Genomic DNA, 20,435 nt, shown 5'->3' with positions numbered 1-20,435 from the left:
ATGGCGTCTATGGCGCCGTTTTTGAAAACTTGCCTGGCGGGACTCTCTCCTATAGTATGAATTACTTGTGACCGTCAAGTTGAAGAGTAAGGCACGTTTAGCTGGTGTTAGGTGATGATAACAGAGAGTGGTGTTTATGGGGTTTCCTTGAACACTGCGAGGTAGAGGATAACTACAGACCACTCCAGTTTATATCTAAATTTTATTTAGTTCATATTTTTCTACTGATCGTATTGCTACCGGAAAATATATTGGCGTTAAAATGCATATGCATCTAAAACACTAATATTAAAAAAGCAGTGGTAGATAGACCAAATCACCAGGATTCGAAGCCAGCCGTTGTTTATAGTTGCCTGTGAGATCTCCATGGATACGTGACCGGCTATCGATGAATAGGTAGGCCACAGTCGGGCGCCAGGGGGTAAATGAGACGGTCTGAGGGATTTTCACGGGAGAAAGACGGACAGACATGCGGAAGTCGGCCAAGGAACGTTGAGTGTCCGGTCAGCTGGGGCTTTAAACCATACCTTAGTGTTCCCCTCGAGAACGAAGCTGTACCCGTGGCTCAGATGGCGGTTGACACTGGCGAGGTAGGGCATTGGCCGTCGGCAGGAAAGGCTGACATTTGAATAACGATAGAATGCTTTGTACCGAAAGCAGACGCGTTAAGGACCTCTGCCATGCGCCATCACTGTAGCTAACTTACTCAATAGCACTACTAAGCCATAGAAAAAGCTCACCCTAGAGAGAAGTACATTTGTGTCAAGAGCACACTCTCAGCATCCGCTTTTTTGTACAGGGCCGTGTCGTCCTTTTATTTGTGTACCGGTTGTGCTAAACACGATTGATGTCACCCCACGTCACTTGGTCCAATTACGTGTCTTGCTATACAGTGTATATCGCTGTATCGAGAGTACGCTACTGGTAGTAGCTGAGGAACATACTAACGACTCAGGACGCCCGCATTTGTTCTTTAATGGTCACGCATGTGTAATGGTTGACTAAGTTAAAATTTCAACGGCAATAGCTAATAAGGTGCGTGTGTACGTGTGTATCGTCTCGGTGTACATTAATGGTAGGCTCTGATAAAGCAGTTCCGTTCCACGCTGTACTCTGGCAATGAATGTACCAAGCCGTGGTCGATGGAGGTGAAGGAGTTATATGACTAGAAATACTGCTTGAGGTTGTTTACCGGTTGTCCCAAGAATAGATTTATTCTGTATGATCAAAGATAATAGACGACCGTGTTGGTTTTTCTTCCGTGGCTTGCTTGAAAAAGAGGGTTACATCATCTTACATGGAAGAAGGTTTTAGGGTGACTACGAATAGTGGTTTATAACTGGCAGTGCGGTAATTGCCAGACATGACCTCCATTGCAGGTGGTGGAGTTGGGAGTTCAACTTGTGTTAGAATCACAATTAGATTCGTTGTTCCCCTTAGTTACCGTTGTTGTTATTGTTACTGCTGCAGCTGTTGCTTATGATGAGTGGAACTAGTCACGAAATGCTCAAGGGTACCCACGCCATCTCAACTTGGATCAAAAGGACGGTCAAACCGCTGAAAGCAATAATAGTCAGGCTATGATAACATCAGACTTCGAAGATATCCTACAGCATTGTGCTCAAGCAAAGTATTGTTTTTGCGCTATTTTTACCAGACGAATGAATTTGATTGCATACCTTCAATTGCTTAGGAAGTCAGTGATTGTGATTAAGCAAACTAATTACTGTCCTTCACCAATGATGACAGAATAAAAGCACTACTTATGATATGTGTTAGTGTGGAGTAATTCGTGGACGCAAGTAGTTTTCAGAGAGTCTGCCGAGATGATGGTTCGGTGTAGTTTATGCGTTTAGGAGGATGGAGGCTCAATTCAGCTTGAAGGGCCGTATTAAAAATCGGTAACCATACATAGTACGCCATGAAAATGCCGCCTAACCTATTAAAAAGCCCGGGAAGTCAAACCCAGGATCGAGTGTGTTTAAAGCAAGCTAACGTGACAGTGAATTGATACTATAACACATGTCAGTTCTGTATTACCTACGAAGAACTTTGACACCGTGTCAATTGTAAAAGGGTTCTATGCTGCGCTTTTATATTGTACCGTAACAGCCTAACTGATTGATGTTGATTGCAAATTAATGTTTACGTAAAACCTAATTAGTTTCAATCAGAGATCTCAAAAGAAGCTTCATTTGCTTAATAAAGATACTATTGTAATAAAGATACGGTCGGGTAGGTGAAGGATTCCTTTACATAGATAAATAAAGGCCTTGAAGAGTTTGTCGGCGAGTTGACGTTTATTATTACTGCCTTCTCGAGAATTAATATAATTACCGATTAAGTACTCGAGACCCGACAGGTTTAACCGAATTTTTAGCTCTTCGCATTTGACTAAACCTCATTCATAAAATGCAAACGTGTGAAATTGTGATTTTGAGAGGAATTTACAATATGCTGTTAAGGGTAGTTCTAGTCGAAACCGTTATCCACTTTCAGCGTTTAGTAAAATTCATTATCAGCTTTTTTAAGAAGGACAACGAATATATATTATATAAGGTTTGAAAGATACTATTATTACCGAAGCTTTTTGAAGTTGAATTAAATTAATATTCCCAAAACGGCCACGTGTCCGACGTTTAAAGCACGAAGTCAAAAGCGATCCTGTGCTTTATTTAGGGTGTATGGCATTATTACGAAAATCAACCTAGAACAGCTTTTATTTTATCCTTGGCAGCTGTGAAGCAAAGATTCGTGAGTAATGGAGGAAGACCGAGGTACTTCACAAACCTCCAAAATACAATATATGCGACTCCACATAAAAGACAATGCTAGGGAAATGTTAGGATCACTTTTATCAGTTAATTAATGTGACCAAATTAAGTTAAACTGAGCTAATTACGAGAAGGCCACGTACAAACAATAGAAGGTTTTGATGAGCCTGATTTTCAAGCACATTAACGCTTGTATATAGATATGCAGCGTACTTCGTCGACTTTATTATCCGCCATGCAGCTTCTCGTTGATCTAAACCGTGAAGTAACTATGGTTTGAAACAACGATTTCACGCTGTTGTGACTCCTCGAAATCTTTTCTGCCTTTAGGTATACTGGCGAAGTTGTGCGTCGGTATACTATATATAGAAAGTTGCCACGAGTCGACGGAAACTTCGTTACGTCGTGTCCTATCAATCTAAGCCGCTCAGCTGAGATTGCGGACATCCTCTTTTTTTCAGTGCGAGTTTTACGGATTTGTATAGCAAAGAGTATTAGCCTCTCGTATTGAGAGAGGGCGTCAGAGATTTGTGCTCACCTATGCTTGACGACGGTGCTCCCGTATCTCCCCACGGTACACCCCCCATCGTACCATGGAGTTGCTTGCCCTTCTAGCGGTGACTTCAGGGAAAAATGGGTGCTCCCGATTTTGCTATGCACCATCATCATGTAGCATAGATGAGGTCACAATATTCGGCCGTGGCGTCCCACGTAGCGTATCGCGGCTTAACGTATATAAATATATATGTGTGCAGTTAATGCAGCATACTGGTTCACGTAAAGGGAAGGTTATTACATAGCATTGTTAAGGCCATTCGCAGTTGGGTCAGTTAGTAGTTTCGCCCGGGGATGCGACCATCTCTGAACAAGCGTTGAATACCAAGACAAACCACATATATGTATATGATATTAATATTGTTATATATGTACTTTTTTGAGCAGCGTTATGTGTTGTGTGCTTATTCTAAAAATCCACTCAATCACCACATGTTAATTTGCATATTTGATGTCATGAAGCGAATAACGTATTCTTAGATAAAAGTGCCGAATGCTTCGGAAGTTACTTGTCTAGGGCAGGGTATCATCCATAATATATTTAGTACAGTGCGTGGTAATCAGATTGAACCCAAAATACCCGAGGTGCCCATCACAGCACATCTGTGTCGTCTGCTACGAGGATTTCCGCTTGGTTATGTGAGACGGATACATGAAAGTCGTTTTCGTAAACTAGCTAAAATATAAGGCAGTTTACATCTCCATTAGAGATCGATATTTACGGTAACATCGAGTATGTGTCGAACGTATTTAGCTTATTGATGAGTTCAGATCTTATAGGTTCCTCTCACAGTCAACCGCAGAAGGTTATTCGGGATATATGCTTTAGATAACAGCTACTCTACCCACCAGAAACGATTGATTGAAGATATACTGTTAGTGGCGACGATTTTGACAGAGTTTCTTTCTTCAAATGGTTTATGGTCAAGTCCGATACTACACATCGAATTTGCATATTTTATAATTGCGCGTTGATGCTAATTAACTGACCTACGTAAGTCGACTTACAGCGATATTTATTCATTTTCGTGTCACGTTGGGGGCATTATTCAACTATGGAGGCAGTCTGGGAAACATTATTAAGTTTAACAAGAACGAATTACATTTCTCGAAAATATTATATTTCCAACGTAGTAGCAACAGCTCTGGGTATTCTTAATCGAACGGCTAAGGGATGAGAAACTCAGCATAGGAAAAAACTCATTGCAAAATTGAACGCTTCTAAATATATCCGTTAAGCTATGTAAAGCGATATTAGTTGATAATCTCGCCTTGAATCTTGATTTAAAGGGTCTTGCGAACCCTTAATTATCAAGACTAATTAAAGCAGAAATAGAAGAAATAAACAAATTGTTCGGTTGCAGAAAAAAGCTTTGCAAGTATCACTGTACTAAAGGACCGTTAAAACAGAGACGAAAAAGGTAATTTAAAGCTTCGATGCAAATGATTCCTTGTCAAAACGAATTTCCTGCATCGTTTTGACATGCCTGTCCCTCGTCCGACCCTCTAAACGTTGCTGCCCTCTTGAATGAATCTAGAGACCGTCAAAATTTCCGTTGTCATAATTTTATGACGATTATCGACTGCACTCGCTGCAGGTTTTATTGCAAAAGTGGTACTTCCCCGGAAACGTGTTTAGTTGCTTGTGATTCGTAAAGGTTTCGGTTTTAACGCTGGGAGCTCTACGACTAACTTCGACGAATCGAGGGAAGACCAGTTATAATAGATAACACTTGTGTATAGATAAAGGCAATAGGCCAGACTCTGGAAAAGTATGTTTAATACGTACTCCGTAGACGGCAATGAGTCAGAACCAGAAATGTGGAACCAATCCCTGAATTCCTCCTTCGCTGCTTGAATAGACGGGCTATCCCGACATATTATGTTCTTACGAATTGTGGCCCGTATACGAAGCTTGTCGTTGCTGTTGTCGCTTTCCGTTAAAAGGGTTGCTTCCCTAGAGAATCCCTATCATAAGGCAGTAGTGACGTATTGGTTACTAAGCTTATGAACACGTAATTGTAACGTAATATTGGTCGAAGACCGTTGCATAGACATACTTTGTTTCGTGCTGGAAGGAGCCGACAGTTGCAAGCAATGCTTGACTGATCACACCGGATCTAAGACACAATACTATTTAGTTAATACCAAGGAGCAGGGATTACGGGTAAGATCACAAACGCGAACAAATGCTATAACCGGGCGGACATTTACTGTGAACGGACAGGTTGCTGCTGTTATAGGCGTACGCGCTGCCTTTCCTTACGAATTCTGAGATTTGTTGTTGAAATTCTGGATCCGAATTTGACGTGCTAGTATGTAAGAACGAACGAACAAATAACGTATTGAAGGGCAAGCTTTTTGTGCGGATAAACCATTGTATAAGTGTTTCTATCATTATATTAGTCAAAAACAAGTCATTTAAAATGTGCTTGCGGTGATATAAAGTGTTGTGGCATTGTGTAACGTATAAATGGCTGTGATTAAAACGATGATGGGCAGGGTTGTTCATTCGTAGAGAATTTTATTTGATTGTAATCTACAGCTATGTTCGCTACCCTCGGATATTCCATTGGTAAACCTCGCATCAGCCGGGATGCGAGCCCAATCCTGGTGAGTATGCACCCGCATGAATAACTAGTGGTCTGGCACAGATCTCGTATTGAGATTCAAGGAAAGACGAGTCAAAATCGTACTACATAACTCCTATTAAAAAACGAAACTCCTCTTTTTGGGTAAGAGGATATACAGTGCAATATGAATGACGTTCACGTGGTGACTATCTATTTACTTGCCTTGAGCGTAAAATTGGCCATTTTCTCTTCGCCCATCCCCTATTTATTTTGGGAACGTTGTTAGGATCGATGATAGTTGAGGATATTGCGCTTAATGTGTGCGTATGCTAGAACAAAGATACCAGAAGAGATTGGAAGATTGCTGTTTAACCGATTTTATTTTTGCTAATAGTCATTATCTTATGGAGATAAATTGGGGTTAAATCTGTGCACTTTGTCGGAATACGCACAAACTACAGAACAGCAATAAAGTAATATAAAAGTGTGATTCAAAGCATTTTTTAAAAAAAATGTCTTCATTTACGTCGTATTACACAAGCAAATCAGATGACACACAAATGCATAGCAGTTACATGGACTAGAAAAGTTCTTTCTTATAGGTTCATTGCGCTCATAGATAAAAGATGGATATCTACAAAACGTGATCGTTTTTCGCTTAGCCGTTCCATAAAACTAGCGTGTATGCCAATACAAGAAACCTGATGTCTGTGGTTAACAAAATTAAACTATACAGGGCAATTTAGTCTACACTGTTCTATTATATCATGAAAAAATTTTCGGTGGAACTTTTTTCAGGAGTCGATTGAGCATTGGGCTAGTGGGCCTTCCGCACAGTCACTCTCACTTGTTTCCGGCCTGTCCAAGTCGGACTTGCAGCACTTCTTGGGTACATCTCTTAACGGAAATCTGTCTTTGTCACAAGGACAACTTATTCCGCAGGCCCACAGCAGGAACACTGCCCATAATGAACCTCGCCGTCATCAGGAAGACTGCAATCAAAAGTAAATACTCGTTGGTCAGGTTTAAGAAATGTTTTTTTTCCACTTGCCATGTATTTACTATTTTTCAGGCAATAGACGTTAAGATAAAACAAGGATCAGCTTTACTGGCATTGTATGCACTAGTGGGCGTTTTGCCTACCTCACTTCAGTAACACAAGGCCTAGTAGTTACGTAACAAAAGAGCCTGTCGTTGTAGTATAAACGATGCCGTATACGTTCCGCTTTACCTGTTTTCAGTGATCAACCACAAGACCTCTCAATAAACCGGACTCAGTCACAACCAGAACTGAGGCTTCGACCCGAAGAGGCCCAAGGCTCCGGTCACGCACCGTCTGTAATAAGCCGACCTCTGTCCAAGATGGAACAAAAACAAATGCAGTGGGAGCGGGAGAGATTAGAGTTACAGGTACAGGGCTAACTACTTATTGTAGTGTAGCGTTATTTTTCTAAATTAGGCGAAAATTCTCAGCTTTGAAGGGCTTCAGATCGAGGTCAATTTTACAGTCTTACGTCATGGTAGCTGCAAGGCTTTGTAATCAAGGCTTTATTCTGGGTTTCTATTAATGGTCAACTGAGCTGCTTATGTAGATTTTATTCTCGTACGCTATATAAATATACGTGAAAGTTGGGTTATCGATGCAGAGCGTAACTGCTTCGTGCAGTCCGCGTTAGGAATGTCGCGCTCGGTAAAAGTCTGAAGGTCGTCTATAACCGAAGACATCGAAAATGTGAAAATCAAATGAAAAATTTTTTTAGTGCATCTTCGTGCAGTCTTTGCCTAGAAACTGCGATACCCTCTAAAAATTAAATAAATATAATAATATATTGTACTACGCATGCCTATATTTAAATGGGTTAGCTTAAGTTTCATGACCTCGTACGTTGATGATCCAACGTTCTATACTGAAGTACGACGATATATCGTCTAGGGTCTCTATGAGAGTCTCTGCGATTTTTGTTATTTCTAGGCAATGCAATCCTGGGGACCACCGTCGATGGTCGACAGTGCTCGTAATGCTGGTCGTCGGCTTCAACCAGTTGCAGCGGTTAGCCCCCAGAGGGCGTCTTTCAGCTCTCCCTATGACAACAGCAGCTACAATCGAAAAGCTACGAACATTCTCAATATGGAATATGCCAATCACGTACAGCTCACGGGTAAGCCCATGTATAGTGAGCATGCCTATAAGAGGCACTAGGAAATTAGTTGTAAGTCATGGCCACTGATCAGTTGCTGGGAAGGGACTCGTATATGATGGAAGCACCCAGTCGTTGCCCACGACTGGCGATCGGCGATTTGTACTGTGCCTTCCTATTTTCTAGCTAATGATATTATCTGTGTTAAAAAAAAATTGACCGTGGATACCCGGAACCGAATACGCAACCTTTACAACGGTGGCCTTCAATACTAGCTTTGTCACTACATCGGCCACCATCGTGACAGTTTGCATGACAGACTGGCGGAGTCCAAGGATCTCCCGGAGAGAGATTCCGGAGCCCAAATTTCTGAGGTACTTTAGACACACGAGGGTCGGCCGAAAAAAAAAAAATACTATCTGTGAGCTATATTTTGTGCTTTATTCTCTAATATTCCTTTGTCGAATAGACAAACAGATGGAACGGACTGACATTCGCATTGGCCAACTTTTAGGGTCTAATGGTCACAGGCGTTCCATAGCGCGGCGGCCTATGTACATTGTAATTAGACGTAAATCGTCCGTGGAAAAGATGGCATGTTTGAATTCATTCGTGCCGAAATACTGTTTGAGTCTTTATAAAAAAATATCGATACATGATAAAATGAAATAAAGTTGCCGATCTTATTGAAGACTGATGTCATCGGGAACATATGCACTGTACGTTCATTATATGCGTATAGATTATGCTTTCCTGATGACTGTAGTTCTTGAATTAAATTTTTTTTTGACTTTGCACAGACCTTCAATTATATTCCCGCAGCATGTATAATAGTAAAAAGTTTCTTTTGTTCATTGGACTCTTTCTATTAAAAAATGTCACTATGTATGTTTATTTAATCACACCTATTCTATATAGTACAGGTCGTTAAGCGGGCTTGAACTAACGCATTGTCAAGCAGAAATTTTGCCAGTTAGGTTAGGTTTACTGTAATACGAATGAACAAAACGAATTCACTAGTATCGAAAATTTTCATGGAAAATTAAAAGAAGACACAAAAAGACTTTAGGCGGAACTCGAAAGATCAGTCTCTCGCTACCGAGGCCAATGTCTCGCCAACTGTGCGACGAGGGAAACAGTATTATTTAATTCCGCCCTTGGTTTCGCCTAAAGCACTCAGTGGAATACCTGTTCTTCAAGAATCGATTAGTGAATAGAGCTTTTGGCTCAAAGTGCACCACTTACAGACTCTACGTTCACTTTTTGTTCTTGATCGTAGTGGCCCTGTTTTTTTTTTTTTTTCGATTAACTAAAAACTAAAAAGAGATCCCGCTACAACAATAAGTGCTATTTCAACATCGAGAAATCATTGCTTGGAACGCCTATTAATTTTAATTGGTATTGAAACACAAATTGTTATTGTACATCACCGAATACATGGGCCGTCGCTTGAGGCAGACAAGCACATCTTTGGACTTTGTTAGCCTAGACAAATTGATGCAGATTTATACTTGCAAATTTACCAATAAAATAAACTATTCGATTTACTACACTTATACCTACTTGCTCACGTCTAACTGACGTCGGCCCAATCGACGTGAGCACAGCATTTAAGAATCCAAGCTTAGTATAACAAATCTGTATGAAGTTTAGAAATTTACGCCGTAAAATGGTTTGCCGATGTTGGTGTCTATGGAGTCTTTGAGTGGGCCTGGATTCATGAATTTATGTCCAAAACCAGCCAGCGAATCGCCTTAGAGCCTTCTGTACATTAAACAAAAAAATATCTACATTGCTAGCCATTAACGCGAACGCTATTTACACTATCTTTTGCTCAGTACATTGTAATTGCATACAAACGGTGGGGTCTCGAAGAATTAGTAAATAGATTTCTGTTTCTCTGTTTTTTTCATTGCATACATTTCTAACTGAATTCAATAGCTACAAAGTCATGTCTAATTTTCGTGTTTCCTTTTTACAGATCGTCAAAACTCAGAAGCAGGGGGTAATCGCTTTTCCGTTGCTAACGAAGCCAAAAAACGACTCGGTTCTTTTGCAAGCGACGTCGCCGACCCAGAAGTGTAGGCCATCATTTAATTTTTGATATATTTGCTATTGTTATTAAATCATATGTGTGCAGCGTAGTGTGAGTATTAATTATTGTACATACCATCTAATACTCACATTACGCTAGATAAACTAAAATATAACCTAGTTATACAGCGTTATACAGCTCATGAATACATGAAGGCCATCTTATATACATGAAGGCCATGTAATGCTTAGGATGATCGCAGCTATGAAAACTGGCCTGAAATGACTATATAGCAAACTGACACATAAAGAAAAAAACTATCTGGCAAAAAATCTAGCTGTTGACCTTTGATATCTTGATTTTTAACAAGAATAATAGTAATAATAATAATCAGAATCTAATTAGTCACTACCATTTCGAACGTTGTGCGTAGAAAATTAATAAAGATTACTTGTTTACTAAATCATTGATATCGAACAATTGGAAAAAATCTCTCGTTTCAATTTGAATGGACAAATCTTTTTGTTTTTATTCATGTGTGTTTATATAGTCTTCGAATTGAACGCGTTCAAAAGGCTGCAGAGTATCGAAAAGCCATCGAGCAGCAGGTCGAGGAAAAAAGGCGAAGAAAAATTGCCGAGGAACTTCGCTCTAAACGCGAGGACGAGGTAAGCGTTGTGTTGTCTGAACTGAAGTTCGTCTATCTTATCTAGTCTGTAAAGTTTCTTGTTTTAGGAATAAATATGATAATATAAATTTCGATTTAAAAATTGTGGCTTAATTAAAAGAACGACCGGCGTTAGGATAGGTTGATTCAGCGATTTGCAGTGTGTATTTTCGGTTAAACATATGTTTAGTTCATTATTAAGTTTCTGCATGATTACTAGTTATCGCAAACCACAGATAGGTAGGTGCTTTGCCTACTTTCCCCAACAAAGTTCTTTTTGAATTGAATATAATCTGATTGACTAAAACGAGCTTTCTTTTCAGGCTGCCGAAAGAAAACTTCAAGAAGAACGCGAGCGGCTGCGAAAACAGTACGAAGAGGAGCAAAGGAAAATTCGGCTAAAGGAGGTCAGAACGTATAGTAGACATAACACAGGAACAACTATGAAAACGAGAGAACGATATTATTAGAATTTTACCCCAACGCACCCTCGAATATGAATACATACTCGAGATTCATGTATTGCCCATGCACTAGAGTCAGCATGTTTTGATTTTATTTGGAATAGTTAATTGCCCGATGTTGTTAACCACAACTCTGACTCCAGGAAGCAGAAGAACGAACCCGACAGATTCTTCTGGAAAAGGTGAAAGAAGCTGAAGCAGCCGCCGAACAGGCGAGGCGAATGCGTCTCAGACGAAATCATGATACCGGGGTAGTAGGGCAAAACCCTGACGAAGTTGAATCCAGTCATCATGGACGGGTGGAGCCACAGGACGAGTTAATCGCTGCCAGCGTCCAAAACATTGTGAGTCGTTTTTGGCACCCTTCTATAAATTCTCGCGGTCGCCAAGGCTAATTACGTGCTATTAACCAGACTGCTAGCAAAAGCGTAATTAGTGGCATGCAGATTTTAGTAAGCGCGAAAAATGTTTTATTGTTTATATATATAGGTACATATATACAAGATAGAGCAAGAGTTTTCTTTTCTAACTTTAAAACTTACTACTTAAATACTTTCCTTTTTAATCTTTTTTTTTCATTATACTTTCTTATCGTATTTTAACAGATGTAAACTAAAAACATTTCAAGAAACTGTCAAAGACTTCTGTTTCGCTCTGTTAAACCTATATTATATATACATATATATGTATACATATATATATATATATATATATATATATACGTAAAGGTATTTGGTAATAATACACGAAGAATTTCAGTTTGTTTCCTTTATGGATACTTCTTGATTCCATAAATTAGCTCGTTTAGTCCTGTTTTTTAAACTAAGTTCTATGTTTCTTCATGATTTCCGTACTTTAGCTAAAATTACCTTCAGCTCCTTCTATGGCGCAGGCCAATAGCAATTCGTCTCCGTCACAAACCGCGCCGGAACCGGTCCTTCGTCAACAGTCTGATTTCTTGGCAGCATCATCCAACCTGCCAAGCGCAACAAAACCTAATGGAATCAATGCTATGGCTAGATCAACGGGAGATGGTCACGCTATGGAGTTCCCCACCCAGCAGCCACAACTTTTACAGGCACTTATGCCTCTAAACAACTCTGAAACAGAAAAAGGTTTCCCTCTCGTTCAGTCGATGCCTGGCTATGTGCCTCAGCATTCATCGATGGCTCCTGTCACTACTCAAGCCCCTCTCGTTATCCAGGCGGCGCCGTTTTCTTCTGGTAAGTTTTGGGAATATAGATGAATAATTCCGTTTAGGTGCTCTTCCCTTAGTTAAGCATTGTTTCAGACGGTTGGCTGCTATCACAATCGTGAACCGAATTGTGTTTACGCTCGGTTTCGAACCCAGTCTACCTCGCATGTTTTTATCTTTACCTGGTATATATGGTATACATTGCACCATCACGGGAAAAGCTTTGGTGACCTAGAAGATCGTGGCTATTCAGTATCGTTAAAATGAATCTTCCTGCTTTTGGCTTCCTGTCAATCTTTGATTTTTTCACATATTGTAGTATATTAGATTTAATGGCAAGATATGGTGTCAGAAAGTGTGCTTCATGCGGAGACAATGATATTAAGAGGATTCTAACAGATGGTTGCTTTGGATATCGGCCCTTTTGCCTATTGGGTTAAATACATTGCAGTATATACATTCACCTACCAAATTTAAAATAATTTCGCATAAATTGAATAATCAAAATACTTTGGGAATAGGTTGATTGATACGACCTAGCCAAATACTCCGCTGGGTTGTGCATGACGCTTAGGTGTTCAAGACAGAACGGTTATTACTTAAACGCAGATTCGCGTCTAGTCGAATATTTATGACCAAGGTTGTAATTTCTAACAAAAAAAAATGCAAATCAAACTTGCTTCAATAGCGCCTACTCCAATGCGAGCTACGTATTCGACGAGCTTTGTCGATCAGGCTGGTGAGATCTACAATGGGACCCTACTTCATCACCAAATGCCCCTTGTGCATAAATGCCAAACATACATCGAATCTGTAAGTGGCCCTCTTACACCCCCAACCCTCCTCGCGTATCTGAAAAGCACAGCTGTGCAAACTCGAACCCGCTTACCGGTAATATCAATAAAAACACTAGACCAATAAGGCTACTAGTACGACACAAAGTGGCACCCACCTTCTGTTTTGTTATCTAGAAATTCACGCTCTCTTTGTCTACAGAAAATTCGCGACGTACCAGTCATGTGATGGAAGAAATCGTGCTAAATTAGATATTGTGCTTTTTAAGAGAAAATGCACTGTACTGTCTTAAATTAACAAAAAGTTCAAGTGGTATAGTAAGTAAACGTGAGTCTACATATGGGAAGTTAAAATTAGCCTTTTTTAAAAGTACTCTTGTTGTTTTGTGCGCATTCGTCTACTTTTTTTTTTATCAGCTCTTAACAACACGAATCAAAATGGCGACTACATGGGTACTGCCTTGTGGAAGTTCCAAAAAAAAACAATTAATTATGATGATAATAATTAATTTTGATAATAAATATTAAGTTATTTATTCAAATAACAATGATGCAAAGTTGTGCGAAATCGACCGAAAACGCTCCGCCATCTATGCCAGCATCAAACATTTCTATTTTCTGAAGCTACAACAATTTCCTTTGATGCTAAATAAGTGTTATAAGGTTCGTCATATTCACTAGAAGTTATAAACCAATTGAAAGCTATACCAGGCTTATTTTCGAGTAATATTTTTTTACAAGGAATGGATAACCTATTTCGAAGAATCCTTCACGAGGAAAGCGAATCCCTCTATTCCATTCGGTCTTAATATTGTTCAACTTATGGTCATCCGTTGCATTATTTTCAGTTAGATCTTGGAACCCAAAAAGTATAGTAGTCTTAACACTGTTACTAGTTATTATGAATTCCGCAAAAAAAGCAGATCTACAAATGTTAAAAAGAACAACATAATTTTTACCTACGTATGTTATCGTCCTAATTTCCGCATCCAACATGCTATATGCATACGCATCCTTATGATGGTAAATGATTAATAATTTGTTATCAATGTAGTAACAACAGGTGTACGGTGGATGTATTTTTGTGGTTTTATTATCCTGTTTTCGTCACATTTTTAGAAAATCACGTTTTCTTATTTCGTCCCATATTAACAGCCCACTATATAAATTAAATCATTTACCGATTGCTTGCCTCAGATCTCAGCATTAACTGATTTAGTATTAAAAAACAACTAATTGAACTGTCTACACAGGTGTGCACGTACCTATGCATGTACACGTATGTACAGTTATACGTATGTACATACAGCCACACATCCCGCATCGCCGCTGCCTCACCGCTCTGCAATGTCCGTCGATTTGTTGCTGCAAAAGTTGTTACCGGCATTTTCTGTCAGTTTCAAAAACCGCTCTGCACACTTTTCCATCGTTCAGTTAGCTTTAGTCCATTGAAAGTTATCGCTCACACGGATGTGGACCGGCAACAAAGTAATCACTACCCTACCTGCTTGAGTGATGACCGAATGTTACGATGATGCATAAATTGAATGACAGATGGCTTCTCCACCTCGCACGAGCTATTCAAGCTGCTCGTGCAGCTGCCAACTGCCTCGCCTGGCACCGTACCTTAAATCATTCTCCACGCAGACGCCACCTGGCTACGTTGAGGATCGCGTCCTCACTCCGACGAAGTTTCGGCTGCGTCAGCGAAGTCAAAGTCTCAAGAGCTTGCGAAATTCCGCCGTTCAAACGGAGTGGACAATTTCTCGGGTGAGTAAAAGGTATAGAAGGTTTGGGTAGCAGTTTTCATTGATAGTTCGTCCATCAGATCGACGATAGGACGTAAAAAGCATTTTTATTTATATAAACAGAATTTTTTAGCAGCATAATTTTTACCGAATCAGTTGGACACATATTCGATAGATAATTAGTTAAATTAGATTAGATAAACAGTTAAAAAGTACTAAATTGTGTTTATTCAGTTAATATTATAGTCGTCGTTCCTGCGATGGTATCGCAACCTAATTAAGCAAAATCTAAAACATTAAATACGTTTTAAAAGTTAACTCTGAAACAACGCATTTGCGACACAGCATTTGTGAAGTCCGGATCATACACATCTTTAGCAAACACAAAAAAATCTATAAACAAAGAATCAATCAAGTCCATTACTACAAAGAGCTGTGCGTTTATCTTACTATTAGCCGTATAATGTCGGTCTCAAGCCTGTGCATACTAGATTAAATTAATATCATAATGTAATAGTAATCTATCAATAATATTTAATTTTAGAACATGTCTCCGCCAAGTTCGGCACCGAGTTCCCCAATAACCGGCCGACCTTCCAGACGTAGAAAAGGTCATACATCAACAGGGGGTCTGGATCGCGGCGACAAGAGCGGCACGCAAAGTAGGCCTCCGTGGAATGTCCACACTCCGCAACATGCCTATATTAAAAACACTGACCGGGATCCAAATATGCACACCAGAAAGAAATTGCAGGTACAGTTTTTAATAAAGTTTCTTCTAATCTTGCCTAATTACCCAACCGTTTATGCACACTCTTTGAGGGGTAAACAACTACACATTAATTAAAATTCATGGTACTAATTGCCTTAACAATAGGGCGTTCATAAAGGTCCACACAGAGTTGCCTACTGAAATTAATCACCGCTAGACACATTCGTGCTGTGTTGCAAATTATATATCAATTTGACGGGTAGGAGTTACGCAAGCAGCACTGGGAACGCGAAATGAACCAACAGAGCGCGTGGCAACAGTCGACGCGGAGGAAGATCACTGCTCAGGAGAAGGGCAATAATACCGCAGCGTTGACGTCACGACGTCTCACGCCAACTAAAAAAAGGTTGGTGTAGCCCGTTTTTAATGACTCTCTTTAAATGTGCATTTGTTTAAAAATATACTTTTTCTTCATTGTAAAATAGAGGGATATACGAAGGGCATCTTCCTTATTTAAGCTCAATTGTGGTTGAATTGTATGAGGGAAAACAGAAAGAGCGGATACATAGACGCTTCTGTCTTACGTAAATCAATCGATAAAAAGATCGAACGATTGTGAAGGGAAAAAGGACAACTATACTTCAACACTGATATATATTGGTGTGTATGTACGCTACGGGTATAGTCTCTTGCGTTGAGCTTTAAGAACTTTTATTCGGGGCGTTTCTTTTTGTTTAATGCTCTCATATTTTGCAATCTGTCGCGGCCTATTTCTAGGGAGCGAGCTTCATCACTGCACGGCACTGATCGTTACTCATCGGACTCAGATTTTTCTATAATAGCCAATAATGAGACGGCCACAGGTTCAGACTTCCCTGATCAGCTCGGTTACAATACTGATCGCGCTATCGGAAAAGGTTATGAACGTCAAATCGTTTCGAATATCGATCGATTGCTTAGACCAAGCTCCTCATTTCTTTACCAAGCATTTTAACGTGCTTGCGTTTTATTTATCGCAGTCAATGTATGTTCATATAGACGAGCTTGGTTAGAAAAAAACCGAGGGTAAGAACTAACTCGTTAAGCAGTAACAAGTAATTTTAATGAACCGATCGAAGCAAAAATGAATGTGAATTTGGTTCATTGTAATAACGTTTTATGATTACGATCAAAATATTAACATTTTATATAGTATGTACTATTTGAATTATCGACATTCTATAAGGCCACGTTGTCTTCATTTTCTGCCACTGTTTGGCTTGCCGATATTCCAAACAGGTCTTCGTGATGACGGAGTAGATAGTAGTGAAGTGTCTGCGACAGCCTCTGCAACGCCCGGACCTGCGCCAACTCAACCAGATCAGGCTACGTGTCCCAAAAGGTCTTCACCGCCGGCGCCCGCTCCACGCAAGACATGGAAATCCCAATCAGTTAGTTACACAAATAGAAGTAGCGCATTTTTAATAGGTACTAACACAATTCACAACTAACGTAATAATATAATTCAAAATAGGCTACAATTTCAGAATAATATTTAGATTTCAAGCTTCCAACAGAACGAGAGCTATTTTAGGTCGATTGCCAACCTTGTTAATAATAGCAATGAAAGGACAGCTGAAAGATGACTGTAAAAAAGGGTAGGCACCAGCACCAGTCGAAGGATGGCTAGGCCTCTCTTTGGCTTTATAGCTGTTCAGTGGGCTGCATTTATCGACATATCCCATTATTACAAGCTGTCTGTACTATCTGCTATGGTCTTTGGTTAAACCTCCGATAATTTTAATTTAATCAAAGTTGGTCTTTCCCTCCACCATGAAAATCCATTGCCCGCTGGAGGGAACTCCACGATGGTGCAGTGACAGCTTGTTTGCCTGTTTAACTTACTAAGCTGTAAAGAGATCTAGGAAGAGACAAGGTTGGTTCCAGCTGCTGGAAGGGGCCACCACTAGCCATCGGAAACGTAAACCCAGGCGGTAACACTGCATGTAGAACTTATAAACTTCGATTCCAAAGGGTCTGATTCTGTATGGCTTAACTCTTATATACCACCGCTTAGCTGTTTAAATTCGAATTTAAATCCGAATAATCCTTTCGCAGATGTTCATTCCCCAAGGAAGGGCCGAATCTCCCCCAGTACCCGCCGTTCTCAGTAAGCTGCGCCAACAAAGACGCAGCTCAGATGATCTGAACTCCACACGCGACGAATCGATTGCTCGGGGATTCGGCTGTGCCGAAGGTAACGAAAACGATTTCATCGAAGACACTTCTACGCTTAGCATATCCCACGCGTCACATCAGTCACGGGCATCGAATGGCCTAACACACAGTATTGGTTTATCGACAAGTCATGGATCCTTAACAGGGTACAGAAGTCAGGTAGAAGAACAGACTAAAGCGTCTTGCGGAACCCCTTTAGATACCACGTTCGAATCAGCTATAGGCGGGCAAGCGGCCTGTATGAACGATCAAAAAAGGATACTCTCACAACTATCAGCACTGAGGCAGGTAAGGTTTTATAGCGTATAATGTTCACGTATAATGCACGTATAATAATGTTCAGGGAGGTACGATGGCAGTCGACTGTTACGGTGATTAAGAAGACTGATAGTTATATGGTAGATCATTTAGCAGTTTAGCATCTAAACCTTTACACATAGAATTTTAATTAAATAGAATTTTAAAATAAAACCCTCTTTAGCACCTAAGCGTCACCTACTGCTTGCTAAGCTGACTCATGAAACATCAGAGTATAGAGCTAAAAGGGAGGATAAACACATTACTCAATGCCCATAGAATTTTTCAGACATTGCTAATGAAACGGCAAGAGCTGGAGAACTCGATATCAACCCCACGAATGACACGCAAGGCCAAAACGTGACCCGATGAGGAAGTCATGTGGATTAAAAGCAGGTTCGACCTTCCTTAGGAGCAAAATGCCGCTCGAAAAGCATTTTGATGCGCCATACTCTCAGTTGTTCCCGCCTGCACAACAACATCGATAACGCCTAGCATCGTCTGTCTCCTAAAACAAATTCACTGTTCACGATTATTACTTTTGGAGAATTATTGTACAAGCTTTATGTCTCAGTAGTCAGCCATGCAGATATTATGAGTTCACCCTTGTTCCTTATTTAATATAAGGCATACGCAAATGACAAAGGGATTGCGTTATTTATTAGAGACATTGATACTAATGATAATAGTGTCGCACGAGAGAAAACGAACAAAATGACCGATCGCAGTCGGTACGGATCGAGCCGATTCGACACGTTCCCGTATCGTTAGATAATCTAAAATCGAAACGACACTCCCATTTGCAACAGTGTCAAGTAAAGTATATATAAAATGCTGTTATTTTAAAGCGTGTTCAACTTCGAGTCTTAACAAGAGCAGAACCGTAAATATTTAACAGTCCAGTTTCTCAAGCGAAACACACTACGTGGGTGTACACCGCGGGAGTATCACAAAAAAGTTGATCGGCGGCACCAAGTCTCTCTTGATCCATTCTGTTAAAAGCATTGCAGAAATGAGTTGCATTGAACAAGCCAATATAGAAACCAAGATCTAATAAGGTAGACGATATGGTATGAATGTTTGTCAACTCGTATTGCTCCTTCGACGTTGTCGACCTCACGTTATATTTCGACCTTCAGGCCGGCCGGCCGACTGCCTAATGCTGCAGCAGTTCCACACGAAAACATAGAAATTCTATATCTCAATCTGCTATACCTTTCGATATAATGCTGCCAAACGGTTCAAGTGATTCTAGATAGCATTATTTATATTCACGAGAATTATGTAGTATTTATGTGTCATTGCAGGGACTCGAAGCAGCGGCCCCCTAGTCTCTCCCAAACAGAGACCTGGCCGTCGTCCAAGCCATAGCACGCCAAAATGGCAATTTGTACTCGATAAAGGAATTAACTTCGACGCGCCATGATTAAAACTGAACCTATTTAATAGATTTCTTGTTGCACTGTTTTCTTTTCTTATATTATAGAAGCCTGTTAACCAATGCTTGCAATGTACCTACGAATCACACGGTGAAGTACTTGTTTGGAGATCTTCCGTGTCATCACTGATTACACCGTTATGTATTGCCTTAATTTGCAAGTTCGACTAGCCACTAGGGATTTGTTAGAAGGGAAGTTTATTCTGGTTCAAACATTTACTAGCTGAACAATGACGGATGACGACACTGTAAATCAGTGACTATTTCTTATTGCAAATGTTACGTATATTCCAGGTCAGTGGACTGTTTCTACCTTACTCGAAGAACTAGTATAGTTAGCGCAATGACCTGATCGATAGGGATAAAAAACAACTACAATTACAGAGTAATTATATTCGAAATTAATATAATTGATTAGAATTACTATGACCGGCCAGCAGTGGCAGGCGAACGGGACGGTGCAGGACATAAAACAATTGCAACCGAATCATTCGTAGAAGTGTAAATCTACAACCCAACTACAATTTATGTTAAGGTAAATGTAACCTGAATTAGTGTAGCTCATCATAGAATAGACAGACTAAATAGTTGTAAACGGGTAACGCTTTAGGTGGATCAGTTAGATAATTATTAGTATACACTATAGTCCACGTTAGGCGTAACCTCATCGAATCAACGGGAAGTTCGCTTCTCTGTCGAACTCATGCTTTAGATTAAATGCAGATCTATCGGTTTTTGTAACCCTGTCTATGGTAAAAAGGTCACGATACTTACCTATTCGATGACAGCACCAGTGCGTGTAAAGAAACGTTGGACCATCACCAACGT

General features: G+C 40.1%; 1 protein-coding gene across 4 annotated transcripts; it reads left to right on the top strand.

The window, feature by feature from the left end:
- The first annotated feature begins 326 nt into the window (after positions 1 to 326).
- Positions 327 to 19,619, top strand: LOC111268663 (uncharacterized). 4 transcript variants are annotated; one of them, XM_086971763.1, is made up of 19 exons: positions 490 to 1,035; positions 5,875 to 5,942; positions 6,701 to 6,906; positions 7,144 to 7,312; positions 7,875 to 8,061; positions 10,022 to 10,121; positions 10,626 to 10,743; positions 11,066 to 11,149; positions 11,350 to 11,550; positions 12,066 to 12,429; positions 13,090 to 13,214; positions 14,750 to 14,965; positions 15,488 to 15,697; positions 15,919 to 16,061; positions 16,433 to 16,572; positions 16,934 to 17,085; positions 17,753 to 18,160; positions 18,459 to 18,565; positions 19,477 to 19,619. In XM_086971763.1, exons 2-18 carry the CDS (start codon positions 5,877 to 5,879, stop codon positions 18,531 to 18,533), a joined length of 2,964 nt encoding a protein of 987 aa, XP_086827889.1. In that variant the 5' UTR covers positions 490 to 1,035; positions 5,875 to 5,876; the 3' UTR covers positions 18,534 to 18,565; positions 19,477 to 19,619. The 4 variants fall into 4 exon arrangements, with proteins under 4 accessions (XP_086827888.1, XP_086827887.1, XP_022703528.1 ...); XM_086971762.1 differs by lacking the exon at positions 5,875 to 5,942 and having other exon boundaries at positions 327 to 590; positions 14,843 to 14,965; XM_086971761.1 differs by lacking the exon at positions 5,875 to 5,942 and having other exon boundaries at positions 327 to 590; positions 15,934 to 16,061.
- The last annotated feature ends 816 nt before the right edge of the window (positions 19,620 to 20,435 follow it).

The sequence above is a fragment of the Varroa jacobsoni genome, unplaced genomic scaffold (assembly GCF_002532875.2).
Source record: "Varroa jacobsoni isolate VJ856 unplaced genomic scaffold, vjacob_1.0 scaffold_1306, whole genome shotgun sequence".
NCBI classification, from domain to species: Eukaryota; Metazoa; Arthropoda; class Arachnida; order Mesostigmata; family Varroidae; genus Varroa; species Varroa jacobsoni.
The sequence above is the reverse complement of the archived record's forward strand: the minus strand, read 5'-3'. Positions and strand labels throughout refer to the sequence as shown.

Excerpts from the sequence above, each read along its gene's own strand:
- LOC111268663 (XM_022847793.2), top strand. The coding sequence starts at position 426 with ATGAGACGGTCTGAGGGATTTTCACGGGAGAAAGACGGACAGACATGC. Across the intron at positions 591-6,700 it reads TGGCGGTTGACACTGGCGAG|GAGTCGATTGAGCATTGGGC; the intron begins GTAGGGCATTGG and ends AACTTTTTTCAG. Across the intron at positions 13,215-14,749 it reads GCCAAACATACATCGAATCT|ATGGCTTCTCCACCTCGCAC; the intron begins GTAAGTGGCCCT and ends ATTGAATGACAG.